Here is a 15,871-nt window from a genome sequence, read left to right as displayed (position 1 = left end):
CAACACAAGATGTGAAGGGAGATTTAATATTTTTGAAAAGCAAGCAAACATGCTCATGGTTAAATTATATGTGGTTATATTATGTGTAACAAATGTGTCATTGGGGAATGGGAAGGTCATCTAAACATTCAGTTTAAATACTGAACGTTTATTTCCGATTACCTGAAAACATTATTTGTCTATCAAAGAGTAACATGTTCTTACCTCTCCCGCTTCTCTACCAGCGTCACCAGCAGCTCCACGGTGTCGTTGGCTAGCTCAGCCTCTGAGCTCCACACGGTCAGGTTGTTGATCACCTTTTCCAGGAGATATCCCACAATCCACTGGGCCCCCTCTGTGTCGGCACCAAACGCTGTGCTGAGGGGGATGCTGATCTGAGGAAGGGTAGAAAAGGATGAGCTGGATAGAAGACGACTGCCTGCTTTATGGCCATTATTGGAGAAAAATACCAACTGGTGCAAAAATGTGTATTACAGCGACAGTGTAGAAAAGATCTGATTGATGAAGCGATCGGTTAGCTCAGCCTTATACCTGCCCATAGAGCTTCTCGTCCACGAGCAGATACGTCTTAGCCCATCGTCTGAGGAACCACACGATGTCCTTCCCCATTTGTGGGCTCAAAAGCTCCGTCAGATTCGCTCTGGTTGCCCTGGACTCCACTTCTGACGTCCTCAACACCGCTGACAGCAACCTGAAGGTAAAGGAAGTTTGATTTAGAGCTTCACCGCCATCTTTTTTTTTGTTTTGTTTTTACAAATCCTATCCATTAACATCACCTAGAGGTATATTTGTCACACAAAAGCACCCTACACAGGTTGCACAGGTAGTCCAGCTCCACCAGGATGGCATATCAACATCCGCCATTACCAGGAGGTTTGCTGTTTTCCCCAGGACAGTATCAAAAGCATGGGGGACATTCCAGGAGACAGGAAGTTACTCAGGAGAGCTGGACAGGGCCGTAGAAGTTCCAAGAAGGAACAGAACGAGCACTGCCAGAGCCAAAAAATTGACCTTCTGCATGACACTGTTGCGAATGTCTCTGATCAAACAATCAGAAAAAGACTTCATGAGGGTGGCCTGAGGGCCTGAAACCCTCTAATGCAGACCTTCCTAAAGTGTGGGGCCCGCCCCCTAGGGGGGGGCGCAGAGCCATTGCAGGGGGGGCACGAACATTTTTCTGTAAAACAAAGGGGGGCCCAGCGAAAAAAGTTTGGGAACCACTGCTCTAATGAGTCCTGTGCCCAATACCCGATAGCATATAAGCAGACTGGCATTTGCCATTGATTACCAGAATAGTTGGGTTGCGGTCACGTGGTTCTGATGACGTGCGGAGGCAGCGCGATTTTTGAGTGGAGGGCGGAAGTAAACATGGAGGACACTGTGGAGAGTCAGGAGAGCAGCTATTGTGCAACTTTAGACCCCGTTTCTCGGGAGAGATATATCGGACGTGATCCGTATTCTTTGAAAATGTCCGAATACACCACAGAAGTAAAGGATTTGCCTACTATCGAGGCTGTGGATATCACCAACTACTTGGTCCTCCAGACTTCTTACTACACTAGGCAGCAAATGAAAGCTTTCAAGAGTCTGGAGGCGTACAATTTTTTTGTCAGCGGGTGGGTCCACAACCTTGGAACAAAACGTCTCCGTGATGGATACAGTTTGGTGTTTGCAAGGGTGAGTGTTTGTTCTTATATTGCTTTATCTTAAACACGCTAACAGTTAGCGGTAGCGGCTTTAACGTCAACAAACATGCCACATCCTTAGGACTTCGTTAGAGTGACAGTTGTTTGTTTCAAGGTAAACCATTCTCAGAGGTCTAACGAGACACCTCTGAAGACTTGGGTAATTGCAAAGGAGGATGGAGAAGTGAATGTCTCATTCACACTGAAGTCTTCTGGTTGTGGATTCTCAGCTGGAAGCTGCAGTTCGGGGTTCTCCACTGTCACTAGGCTCAAATCCGGGCTCTCAGCCGTCTGTTGCATATCCAAAATCGCCTCTGCACATTGATGCTGTTCTGCCTTAAGCTTCATTCTTTTCTCTCGTTTGAGAACTGATTCCGATCTGGGTTTTCGTTCGTAGCCGAGATTGACCGTCGGAGCCCAGTCCTCCGACTCTTCGTCATCCAAAGCACTTGGGCAGCCTATAGTCCCAATCAAGTCAATATTAGACTACTAACTTAAAAGCACTAAGTAAACGAGAATTTAACGACAACCTAATGCTAATAAGTTCGTTTGCAAACATAACATTACCTCTGACGAAGTGGTCGCTGCAGACACGGGCATTGGCAGACTCTGCTCCTCCCGACTGTAAACGTAAATTTAAAATCCATTTTTTCCTACGTTTTTCGGTTAGAATTTTCCATTTTTCTCCTCTTCGTTGGGCTATTTTTGGTACCCTAAAATACCGTTTATCAGTTTCTCGGGTCGACCTACTGGAGCATCCGTAAACACAACAGGACATAGGCATTTTGCGTACTGTCTGTCTGTGATTTTGCGCTTATCTTTTTCACTTCCGACCGCCAGTCAAATTTCGCGCTTTACGTCGACGTCACGTCTACGTCAAATGAAACCTAGCTATTGGCAGGTCCACCACTGGCACGCTGTGCTTTTCATACACTGAGCAGAAGTGACAGATGTGAAAAGGTCTCGAGAAACCACGGAGAACATCATGCTTGTAACCGTTTAACATGGTTCAGCATGTTCAGTGTGTTCAATATGTTTATTTCTCTCCATTTTGAGATGTTGAATGTTGAATATACAGCTCTGGAGGAATTAAAATGCAACAAGGAGACTATGGAGAGACTGTGTAGACACTTTATACTTATACCCTGTGCACAGGCATATTTAATGCCTGGCCATTGATTTTATTGTTAGCAACGAAATTATACCCCACCGCTACAGCAAAATCAGCTGATGATCCTCTTGCTGCCCATGTGTTAAAGAGTAAGCTTCCCAGTCCCCCCCCCCCCCCCCCCCCCACACACACACACACACACACACACAAAAACAAAAGGACAGAGAGACAGAGGGCTTATAGCAGCTTACAGGAGGACAGTGCACAGTTTCACATTGTTTGCAGAAAACAAAACCACGCTGACATTTATGGGGCTGGGGTCGCCCGCTCGCTATTGGGAAACCTGATGCCATCAGCCACTCATATCTGCAATCCACCACACACACACTTATACACAATGAACAATCTAGAAAAGACAACAGCACCATGACCTTCAACAGACAATATCAGTGGCTGCTGTGAATGTCTATTGTCGTCACTGTGATTACACACACACACACACACACACACACGAATGCCTTTAAACAGACGAGCATCCAGTGCAATGATAAAGCCTCCGAGCAGCCCAAGGCTCCCAACACTGCAAGCTGCACAGCTAATAGATGCTAAAAAATAAATCCTATCCGGTAACAGCACCTAGAGCTATACTTTGCATGCTTGAGCGTATTTAATTATCTGCTGGTGTATTTTTAGCACCAACATTTTGCACTAATGTACAACAATCCCAGAGTAACAACAGTGCGACACAGAAACTAGAAAAAATGAATGAGGTGCTGCCGTCGTAAAAGAAAAAAAGCTGGAAACATCAGCCACCCTCAGTAAAAACTCAAATATTTGTGAATTACACTGATGCATGTTTTGTCATACATGTGCATTTATATTTAAAAGAGTTTGTCTGGACCGCCCAACATTAAACTATCGTATTACCACAGTACGTGTTCCTGTGTTTTTACAGCTCCACATTCAGACCTGAGTGAATGCAAAGAAACGAGCCCACCTTTAGATTTATGGGACAATAACGGTGACAAACTTTGCGTCCAACTAACTCCCGGCAGTGAGGAAACTGCACGTAGAGAGGGAGGCTTAGACTCAACACACAGTTTAATCTGTATGAGTCCAAAGATGTGATATCAGAATTATAAACCAGCAGTCAAAATGCAACAAAAAGCACAATGCAAACAAAGATTCAACGTTTCTACAGTCTGGAGCTGCAAATTCTAACCTTTGAAAACAGCAAAGAAAGTGAGATTTAAGCATCTCAGCTACTCAGAAAAATGGTTTTAACATGTGTGGGTCCCCGACTACTGGGTAACTACTTCTGCTGACATCTGAAGACACAACGACAAAACTCTCAGACAGCTGCTGGAACCTTAAACAGATTGTTGTCTCAACAGCTAAGCCAGAAGAGCAAGTAACAGCGTACCACAGCACAACTTAAGATACTTAAATTTTTAATAACATCTGAAAAAAAAATGTGAAGGCCATGACAAAAAAACAAAACAAAAAGCAAACAAACATGAAATAAACAGAGCACAATACCTGATCACAGAGTCTGTGCGGTTGCAGCCCGGTATGGACGAGGCCTTTTCTCCCGGTGAGCCGAGGATCTGCAGCGTTGTATTGATATCCACCTCTGTTGAGTGTTTGATGGAGAACTCCATCACCTCTGAGGGGATCAGCGGGGTTTCACCCTGAGGATCGTCTGCTAGTAGATAACCTAAAGAGCACAGACAGGTACAGGTAGCCACGTTGAAGCCTGCTCATTTTACTATGAGGGTAAAAGTGAAGTGAAGAAAAATGAACAGTTTAAGCTCTAACTTTGGCTTTTGTTTCATTTCCAGTCTTCTATGTTTGTAACTGGAACATTTTTTGCTCTTAGACTGTTAAAGGTTGGACTGTGATATATTTGCCAGAACATTCAATTTTTTTAAAGATGGAGTGTTTAATGAACCTTCTGATGAAATTATAACAAAAAAATAAATGATTATTTATTGTGTCAGCCCCATAGACTCCCATGTTAAATGTTTTAACTTTACCACAGAAAAAAAAAAAACATGTTTACAACCTGACACAAGAATACCATTTTGGTCTCTTCAACTCATTCTTCCTTGATGCTAACAGTACAGGGAATACATTTTTATATACCCGACTTACGCTGTAGCTGCTTTAGCTAATAGGTGCACTGAAATAGGTCGCCTTATAAGGCAGTCACCTTCATTAATCAAATGACTGGGGTCTTAAAATGTGCTTATGGTGTTGGTTACGACCCTAAAGCTAAACTAAAGGTGTCAAAATGCAAGCTAAACAATTAATTAATTTAATTAAAATTAATATTATAATTAACTGCTAATTAGCAACTATTTATCAAAAATAAAATATGAAAACGGCATTGGTCATGTCAAAAACAGGCACAGCTCTACTTTCTCAGGGCTAGGGTGCTAATTGTTTGTAATAACTGAAAAGAGACAAATTTAGTGCAAAAAAAGTGTTGCATGCATGAAATACACTTACTCTGAACTCGTTTTAAATTTAGATTTGAGAGAAGAAGAAAAAAGGAGTCTCCTTTTGGGACACTTGTCAACCCTGCCTGAATGGTAATACAGAGAAATTCACAATAATGGCTACAATATTTAATTAATTAAACCCACAGACTGGGTGGGGTTCTGTTCTTCTGTCCTACTAACACATAAAGCCATTAAATGGAAAAAAGCTGCACTGGAAAAACATTTATGAGAACTTATTAAACAGCCATATTCTTTTCTACGAGAACATCAGATGGCTTCTCATTTACTTTCTCAAAGTGTATTCAATACTATGTATTATTTTTGATCTTGGGAAGTTTGCACTGAACCCCAAACACTGGGAAACTACTCTCTACTCTCAGAAACAACCACCGTGAGGTAATGCAACAGTGCTGGATTTACAGTAACTGCAGGTTCAGAGAGGAGGGGGAAACTGTATAACCACACACAAGTCAATCTGTTTTTCATAATATTTCTGTCCTGCTGCTGACCTGAGACCAGTATGAGCCAGTGAATGTCCTCATATAAGTCATCCAGGACTTTACGGTCCACTGATCCAAGGTCAGACGAGGCCATAAGGTGCTGCTGGGTCCTCTGCAGCTGGCCGTGCAGTCGCGTTACTCGGTCCTCCAGCAGGCTGCAAACAGGTCAAAATGGAAATATAAAAATAGAAACACAAGCAGTGCAGCACTTAAAAAACCCAAAAAGAATACAAAAAACTAACCAGATAAAGAAACAATCACCAGATCTGTAATCTGAAAGAGGTCACACCAGGTCGAGCTGGTAAGCTGCTGTGTGTTTACCTTGTGAGCAGAGGGATACAGTGGTCAGCTGCCACACGTCCCAACATGCCAATGCTGGACAGCTGGTCTGAGAACAGCTCTCTGTCGTCTTCCTGCAGCTCGTTGATCTCTTCCTCATCGTGAGAGGAAATCCCGTTCACCGACTGAGCGTGGTTCAGGAAAAGTGTGAGATAAATAACATGTTGACGAGTCCAGTGTTCTTCGTGTACAGTAAAGAAAAAGGCTCACCAGGTTGCGCGTGCCATCGGGAGCTGCCAAGTGACACTGGATGTACGAGTTGAAAACTTGGATGGCTGGCTGCACGAAGCACCCGCGAGGGAAATGCTCCTCGTCCTGCACGAGCGTTAGCCACGACTCCAGCAGCTTGTCATAGGCCTCCATGTAAACCATGTCATCCTTATCCAGCTGAAATTTATTATAAATTAATTTTAAGCAAAATTGGAAGGCCTGTGAACACTTATTACCGCAAAGTGAACTCTGAGAACTGGATTCGATGAAGAGAGGTCGAAACTCACCACTTCCTCCAGGGCGGCGCTGCGTCCAAACGAGCAGGTGAGCAGCGTGAGGCAGTTGATGAAGGAGGTAAAGAGGTCGCTGGGCAATGCCGTTAAAATACTCCGTGGGAACATGGTGATCAGATTGGAGATGATATTAGAAATGCCGACTGCCTCCGAGTCCTCGATCTCAATCCTGAGAATGAAGACAATAAACTTTATGAGCTAACAGAGCTACAAATATGCAGCAGATTCATCTTTAAAGCCATAAATCAAGGTTTACTGTATCTGCTGTGGGAATACCAGCAGAAAATAAATGAAAGTAAACGTGATGCACATTTCAAACACTTTCAAAAAGCATCTGTTTAATTTTCAGTTAAAATCAGTGCTTTGGCCCAAGAAAGGCCAGTTTCCACTCCACAGGGTGAGGCTGAGGCCGAACGGGAGGTCACTTTCCGAGTTTCCCTGCTGGTGACGGAGGTTTGGAAACACACATGAAAGTTGATCCTTAACCAAAACTCGTGGGCAACTTGACCCCTGAGCTGTTTTCCACAGCTGCATCGGAGGTTATTTTTATAGTGTTTCAGCATCAAACACCACCACGCACGCACGCTGCAAGAATTCAATTTCAAAGAGCATTTTGTCATCAGATTGCACTGTGAAGCATGACGTGACGGGTTGGGACACACTGGAAATCATACTTTCCTCACATGCTGAATTCTGAAAATGAGATTTGAATGGTTTTAAATCAGTTTAAAGTGGGGAGAAAAAAGGACACGTGATAATATCTTATTTCAAAAGGTTGTCAAAAAGGCAAAAACAGAACAAAAACAAAGGCCTTTAAAATTTTATTGTGTGTTAAGAATTTTGAAACTTATGGCTGGCCATTTATCCAACTCTGAAATATGTCCCATCTTTTATATGTGAGTGTTATGGAAAAAAAAAAGAAGCTCCACATGAACAACATAACTGATGAAACCAGGGTGGAACGGTTTCTCCAAAGAAAACAAAACTTCCTACTTAAAAGCAATACTTCTCTACTTAATAACAATAATATAAATAAAGGTGCTGCAAAGGGAATTTTATATACAGTATCTTTTTAAAACAATATCCTCGTGTCAATTGTGAGCATGAAGGCTTTTTTAAAACTAGCTGTACTGATGTTAAAGAGTTTTTAAAATATTCTGATAATATTTAATAATTATATCTCAACCAAATCATGTAGTGAGGAGGACATTAGACCCTCATAAACTTTACAGTGTACAGACATGCTTGGCTTGCTACCAACATGTGTGTTGGGCCCTTTATACCATGCTATAAGCTGTTGCTTACCCGATGTAATAAATGTCCAATTAAAGTATAATGAAAAGCCGCAGCGCCACTCCAAACCACCCTGAAGATTTCTTTTAATGTATTTGCACCTTCCATGTGTTGCCTTTGCATTTGAGCTGACACACCTCTCCACACTCAGACCAAGTCAGAGAGTAACATTGTTAGAGAGCCTAGCCAAGGCCTATCCAATGGACTTAAATTGCGAGCAGAACCGTTCAATCGATGTAGCTCGGCCGTCCCTCTCCACATGGTTTTCCGATGAGGCAACTGGAAAAAAGCTCCAAGAATAGGTCATTACAGTGAGAGTGAGAGTTGCTGAGAGGAGGAAAAAAAGAAAAAAGATAGAGACCCCTCCTCACTTGGTCACATGGTTCAACAGCGAGCATGTGTGTGCATTATGTGTCTGATCTGCACATACAAGTGCACCAATTTAATTCACATCAGAACCACAGTGACCTCACATACACCCACAATTAAATAGAAAACTTTTCTAGTATACTGTTTCAGACCCATGTATCACTTTGATGCAAAAACCCTAATTAAAAACATTACTGTGTTAAAATTCTTTTTTATATATGGCGACTTCTATTAAAGGTTAATGCTAACATAAAGAGTGCAAGCCTGGTTACTAAAATTACCACCAAACTAAAGTATTATTCAGTATAAATGTAGAATAAATGTAACTAAGTGAATGTGGGGTTTTTTGTATGAATTGATTTTAAGCTTGTTTGGGCTAAAAACTAAAAAGTGATAAGCTGAAACTCAGTGAAACAAATGCTGACTGAGGTGAGTAAACCTATTCACATTGATTTTAGATTTCACGTATTCAAATATTAATCAGTGCCTTAAAAAACACAAAGTATCTGATTGACAGACTTTGGTATTAAAGTCTTATTAAAGCGAAACACTTGTGATGCAATTTGCACAGAAACTCAAACCAGCAATTACAGTAAAAAAAAAAAAAAAATCAAATAAACTAAAGCATACAAAAGGAATTTAGTGCTTCCACCAACGAAGAGTGTAGTTTTTAAAAGGAGTACAGGGCTTGGAGTGATTCCACTGTTTTGTAGCCAAAACAAGTCAAATCGAGGTCGAGGTCCAAACATATCAGATTTTTTACCAAGACATAAAATCTTTAATTATATTCTAGAAAGACCTGGAAGAGAGGCGGAAACCTAAAAATAGGAGTAACTGGATCTCATCTATTGCCTTATTTATCCTCTTATTGTTAAAAGCAGCTGCACTCTGAACCAGACTGCACTTCATTGGAAAGAAGAGAATTAAAACAGTCCCGGCTGGCAGAACGACAAACCTGAAACCCTTCCTGAAGCTCATTGACATTCTGAAGGCCGCTACAACTCAGAAATTTTTATTCTGGAAATTTCATCAACTGATAATAAAATATAAAACCTTCACTCATTTCGTTTAAAAAAAAAAAAAAAAAAAAAAATCCAAATCTGGGTCAAAATTATTTCTCACAAAGGGCTCAGTAATAGTTTGAAATAAATTAAATTTCCCATCAACGCTCGCTACAACACAAAAACAGGTCCCATCTTCATTGAAACATTCAAGCATTTAACCTTCTCAAAGTGATTTGAATTGGGCAATCAGGCTGCAGGCATTTTTAGGGTTTTCAGAGAGAATAGGTTAGGCATCGCTGACCTAAAGATGAAAGATCCAATGCTCAGTGTTGGGAAGGTTACTTTTAAAATGTATTCCACTACAGATTACAGAATACATGCTCCAAAATGTATTCTGTAACGTATTCCGTTACGTTACTCAATGACAGTAACGTATTCTGAATACTTTGGATTACTTAATATATTATCATGCTTTTTACAACAACGTGAATGTACTATTGCTGTGTGATTTATTACTATTACTGAAGGTCCGCGACTCCGAACTGTAGTAAAGGCACCTCTGACTAATATGGCGGGGTCCCTGTCGGCTCGTAGCCGAAAAATAGCTTTACTTTGTTGTCTGGGTCAACTTTTCTTGCGAGAGACAGAGAGAGGCGTTGAAAGGCTGCTCCAACGGAACTTATTGTTTCGGAGGAAAACACGAACACAGTGTACAGTCGAGTCTTAATAGCTTACTTACAACTGGGCTCGTCAGGCACTCTTCTTGGCTGCAGTGGTTATTATTATATTTACATGCTTCCAGCTCCCGTTTTTCCTCGATGACAACTCGTACCTTTCCACTCCCCTTTTTCTCCCTCCTCGCGCTCACAGACACATAACGTGTATGGCAGTCCATTCTCCCTGCAGCACGGACTACACTGCCCATGATGCTACATTCTTTAGAGCTATGCTTGTAGCATTCTGCCTGTTAGCTTAGCACAACAACAACAACAACAACAACGAAAAGGCGCTCTCTCACCCAGGAAACACACAGTCGCAGAGAGAGAGAGAGAGAGCGTCGCCCTGTAACCATGGCAACCGCAACGGTGCCGCCTGGAACAACAGAACATAGCTGTCAAACAAAACCCAAACAGTCCTGACCCGCGACAATATGAAACAGGAAAGTACTGCAGTGTAATCCATTTATTTCAACAAAGTAACTGTACTCTAAATACCACCTTTTTAAACGGTAACTGTAACGGAATACAGTTACTCATATTTTGTATTTTAAATATGTAACGGCGGTACATGTATTCCGTTACTCCCCAACACTGCCAATGCTAAAATTCTGATGAGGCATATTACCCATAAAAACTAAACTATGCTAATTATAAAAACCTCTTCATCTCTAATATTTTGAATTTTCCTAGAGAACAGCTAGAGTACTTGAAATTTACTAGAGAAATATCCTATTAAAACATTTATTACCATATCCTATTCACATTTAAGAACAAACATAAGTCAAGAATATTTGAATTTATAGGACTCTCACAGCTTAATCACATGTGTCCTTTAATAGTTGTGGAAATTCATTCTTCCACTTGACAGTTTTTCTTTTTATTATAACATTATATTATAATTTTTTTAAGTGCCATCAGTTTTACAAAGTGAATCTGTTAAGAAAATCCAATTAGAAATCATCAAAACGCTGTTTTAGAAAAAGGTTTGACTGGAAACATTTTTTCTAAATGCTGCAGTTTACAGATAGTTTTCATTAAAAACAGTCTGATTAAAGTGGAAGGTTGAAATCCAAGGTTAATCCAGCCAGGATGCTAACTAAGCGAGAAAAAGATGAATCAGTAGTTGAATTATTTGCAGCGATCGTTGGGTTCATCAGCTTTTGTTGCAGAGAAGATGAAGATAAGAACTACGTGTGAAGGCCACTGTTGTAGGTGAAGGATACATATTTTATCATTTTTGTTCATATAATCTCTAATGAAAGTATACGAACTGATCCAAAACATAGGAAGTAATCAGGAGTTTGATAAGATCCAGCACCTGTGTTACGCACTCAGCAGTGTGTAACACCGGCTCTCCTACACTACAGAGCCACTGAAACAATCTGACTAAAAATTTATTTTTTCTAGAAAAAAGAAAATGATGTCAAGGTTGTTCCAGTGTGCGGATTTTCTCGTTTGCATTTTGAATCATAATCAATTAGACAAACAAGGAATTTGAAGACAACACCTTGGACTTAATGACTTAATGTTTTGGTTCTCTGTCATTTTATAGACTGATTACATTAATATAAACGGAAGAAGTAAAAACAACAAAACAACTATTTATACTGGGACAAGGCTCAGACTGCCACTGGTTTCAGTCTGAAACCCAGCTTCAGCTTCTTAACCAGTAACTCTTGTCCCACCCTGCTGCTAAAAGATGGAGAAGTAACCTCTTTCAATGCATCCTTCCCAATCCCAAAACACACTGATTGGCTGAACCCAGATGCAGAGACAATCAATAGCCTCGCAATATTCACCACAAGATCACAAGCTCTACACCTTCACAGGAGCTCTGCTAACAAGCAGGTTCCAAAACAGGAACCCCAGACAGAGGAAGTGCTTTGGTTTCCACACACCTGCCAGCACAATTCATTGTGACAGCTGAATAGAGTCAGCCAAGGAATACAGCATAAATTAGAATCTGCTTGCATATACATTGGTCTCCGCTTGGAGATTAAAGAGGGCTTTTTTTGTTAGATGTGGTCTTATCCAAAGGTAGACATACACACTCGCAGGTTACTCTCGTAATAAATCCTTGAAACCAGACTCCCAGATTATTTTGTTAGAGAATGTCACAAGGCAAGCGCTGCATTACCTCTGACTGGAAGCTCTGGTTACGGAGTCATGACTCAACCAAAATTACAACCCTATAGGATGTGGCTGGAAACATCTGTAGTAAAAAGGCTGAAAAAATGTGAAGCACTGAGGCAAGCACTGGCTTTGAGCTGAGCTCCAGGAATGAAAAACATGTATAGACTGCACTGATAATAAGCTGAACGCTGGAACACTCAGTTTAGTCTAGTGGAAGCTGCGTAATATTCTGGTGCATCTCTTTCTTTACAACTAATGAAGACAGTACTTCTGACATAGCCAACAGAGCAAATGCTACCTCCAGCTTTCACATTAGCAAGCAATAGAAAAGACATTTCGATTATAGAATAAGCTGCTCGTCTGTGGCTGACCAAAAACCTTAAAACAAAAGCTGCGTTATCTCACCTCTACACTATGGAAAGTTAATACTAACATTCATATCATAAAATTTGATTGAAAAATGTGCTATTAAAAAATAAAATCAGGCTTATTTTCCTTTTTACATGATGTATCCTTTTCGTTTTAGTCCTCTGTTCATATTTTGACTTCACGCTCTCATGTTGATGGGTTGGATCGGTTAATTTAATTTAAAAATACAGATAAAGCAGGCAATCTGATTGAAACGATGTGCAAAATCACTCAAAATAGTCGCATTTACTACATATAAAACATCCACGACAGCAGACGTAGCTTCTTACAGTTCAGATGGTCTGTTGTGATTTACATAAACCCTTTTGTTTGCTTGTACTTAGTAAGAATCAGGTTATTCAAATAAAAACAAAAGGTTTTAAACTGTAGGGAGAGAGATGCTAAAAGGGTTTCAACACGAGCTGCCCAGCTGGAATAGGCAAGCAAACCACATCAGTTTTATTACAGGGTCAGGCAGTTCTGTATTAGATTAGAGGAAGACTATAAAACTGATACAAAAAACACACCCATACCCGGTATTTTCCAGTGTTCGAGAGCTCGCTAATGTCAGTTTTTGTCTTCTTTGGTTAAAAACGTGTCTCCGTGAGAAGAATAAAGGGATAATTTAATCCACTTCGACGTAAATTTAGTTTAAGAGGAATCTGAGAAACATAAGTTACTAGTTTGCTGCATTTGTCACTGAACTGGAAGCCAGTTTCCTGCAGAGCGCGCAGATGCTACAATCAGAGGCTGTTAAAACAGAGACTCAACAAGCAATTACTTCCTGTAAATAAAGCACAAATGGTACAGTATGAGTCACGCTTCTGCTGACGTTGGCCTCCATCACTTGTTGAGTCTCTAAATTTAAGAAACATGACAACCTTGAGATACTGGGGGGAGATAAACAGCTTTTGAGGCCGTCACCAAGGATAATGTAACGACAACAGTGCTCGCTGCTACTGTTTTGTGCATAATGTGCTGTATTCAGCCGAAATGAACGCATTTTAGATGGAGTATTAAAATTAAAGCTGCAGAGTTTCAGCCTTTGTAACACAATGCTCTTCCCAGTTCTCTCCTGGTTTATCTGCTTAACCATCTGTGTGACAGATGTAGATAAAGGTAAATAGCTTTTACACTGTAGACACACTTTATTAATGGAGCAAGACAAAGATCATTTGTAAACTCAGTAATTAACCCTTAGATGATTTGAATGCTTTTAATGTGTGTTAATGTTAATGCGTTTTTTTTAAGTTTACATATTTTTGGAAATGCACGTGCACAATAGGAATTATTTAATAAAAGGAAACATCATTTAGTGCAGCTCGTGGTCAGTGTGTATTAACCTTGCGATCTATGGGGAAGCTACTTTAACATGGAGCCTACAGCACAAAACTTACTTATTATTGATAACAACACTCTGTGCTTAAAATTTAATGCGGAAAGAGTGGTCACCATAGAGACTGGCCCAACTTAATGTGGTTTACATTTAGCAGCCTGCAGCACCTGATTAGCAAGTTAGAGTGCATAATTGAAAAGAGTGCATACTTTGCTAAATCTAATGTGTTTTAAATGGCAAAGCTAACATGCTCATCTTAGTAGGTACAATAATCACCATGTGGAGCAGATTAGCACGCATGCAAGCTAACTCTTTCTGAATAACCAAAACAAAATGCAAAGCACAGATAAGGCTGATGGCACTGGCAGAAAATTCTGACCTTTACTTGGCTTGCTATCACATTGTGGTTTATAACTTAAATCCTTCACAAATCAATGACATTCAACTGACCGTCGGACATTACGATTCTGCTAACATGGCTAAAACATCTGACCGGTGTCAATGTTTCTCAATAACAAGAATTCAATTTGGTATCTACTTTTGATACATTTCTCCATACCTGTGCCAAAATTCGACTTCAATACCTCAACACAAGCACATAAACGAAGACTACTGCAGTAACTATTATAGTCACTCACCCATTGATCATACTGAGCAGCCCCTCCATCAGGTGGGCCAGGTAAGAGATCTGAGCGTTCTCATCTGGGAATACAGGCCCGTGCATGGAGGCCAGCTGGGCCAGGCACTGAAGGGAATCCTGGGCCATGTCAGAGTCCTCTCGAATCTTCCTGTGTACCTGAACAAGAGGAGAATTTCTTTTTATCATTGTTTTTAAAGTAGAAAAGCAGAGCCTTCGCATAAAAAGGACAGAACCTCTACAATAATCAGTCCACAATGAAGCAGTGAGTGCTCTGGATAATGAAGTACTCCTGTACAGCAAAAGTACGGAAAACTGCTGAACACCGTCTGTCAGCTTTAACAATTTAGTGAAGAAGAAAAGATGATCTTTTTCATCAGTCTTCATCAGCCAAAAGAAAACAAAAGTTTCTTTTGGACTATACACATGATCAAATATTAATATAACCTAGAGAACAACAATCTTGAGCAGCGCTTGAACACACTTGACCTGCCCATATGGAAAAGAAATAGAAAAAACTTATAAAAGCCTTGCATCAGATGTGGACTACTTCATATAGTGACTCATAGAAGGCTTATATGATTTACTCATGAAAGTGGCCACTTTCATAGATTGTTTTAGGAAGTGTCCAAAACATACAAGTTTCATTTATATAATTTTCTAGGGATCTTATATCTGTTTTCACTCTTGTATGCTTTTCATACAAGTTTCACACAAGACAGATACAAACTTTATAAGATTTATATAAATCTTTTCCACATGGGTGGGCTCGGCAAAACCTATTAGTCTGATTTTCTCTTTCTTTTAACTTAGGAATGATATTCCAATTATTCAAAAGTCATTGCAAATTACTGTGAAATTATTTGTCACCTAAATTTCAACAATAATAATAATTTAAATAAATAATATTATGTTCATCGTCAGACCTTTCTGGCAGGTTCAAGAACAAAAGCCCACGATAAGTGTCTGACCAGTAAAATGTAGTCTGTTCCTAATAACAAACATAACCAACCATCCCAGGCAAGATTGTTGTGGCACAACCAAGTGACCTGTAAATATACTGACCTGTAATATTTTCATAAAAGACAAGCAGCACGCAGCATTCATGAATACTTAGACCGACTGTTCACATCCTCTATGGACCATTTTCTTAGATATTTTTTAATGACAGCACTATTGACAATATGTCTTACCCATCAGAAGTTTAATGATAATGATTTCTGAAATAATATCTAATCAATGTGTGACTGTTATGTCATTATTAAACACTGCCCGTGGCATTCTGCATTTTAATAAGTTTTTATTCTTAAAATTAAACTGCAATGTAACA

At 40.1% G+C, this 15,871-nt stretch overlaps 1 protein-coding gene across 1 annotated transcript in view; it reads right to left on the bottom strand.

Annotated features, from left to right (window-relative positions):
• The window catches only part of xpo4 (exportin 4), a 54,793-nt gene that overhangs the window by 8,408 nt on the left and 30,514 nt on the right, over positions 1 to 15,871 (bottom strand). The window contains exons 8-15 of the mRNA XM_040034659.1: positions 14,543 to 14,700; positions 6,637 to 6,811; positions 6,350 to 6,526; positions 6,122 to 6,264; positions 5,810 to 5,955; positions 4,336 to 4,513; positions 532 to 691; positions 205 to 374 (exon numbers count right to left, since the gene is read on the bottom strand). Of these exons, the coding sequence (XP_039890593.1) occupies positions 205 to 374; positions 532 to 691; positions 4,336 to 4,513; positions 5,810 to 5,955; positions 6,122 to 6,264; positions 6,350 to 6,526; positions 6,637 to 6,811; positions 14,543 to 14,700 (1,307 nt within the window). The remainder of the gene's footprint in view (positions 1 to 204; positions 375 to 531; positions 692 to 4,335; positions 4,514 to 5,809; positions 5,956 to 6,121; positions 6,265 to 6,349; positions 6,527 to 6,636; positions 6,812 to 14,542; positions 14,701 to 15,871) is intronic.

This window comes from Simochromis diagramma, unplaced genomic scaffold (genome assembly GCF_900408965.1).
Source record: "Simochromis diagramma unplaced genomic scaffold, fSimDia1.1 OVJJ01000091.1, whole genome shotgun sequence".
In the NCBI taxonomy this organism is placed as follows: domain Eukaryota; kingdom Metazoa; phylum Chordata; class Actinopteri; order Cichliformes; family Cichlidae; genus Simochromis; species Simochromis diagramma.
Note: the sequence above shows the minus strand (reverse complement) of the source record. Positions and strands in the feature narration are given on the sequence as shown.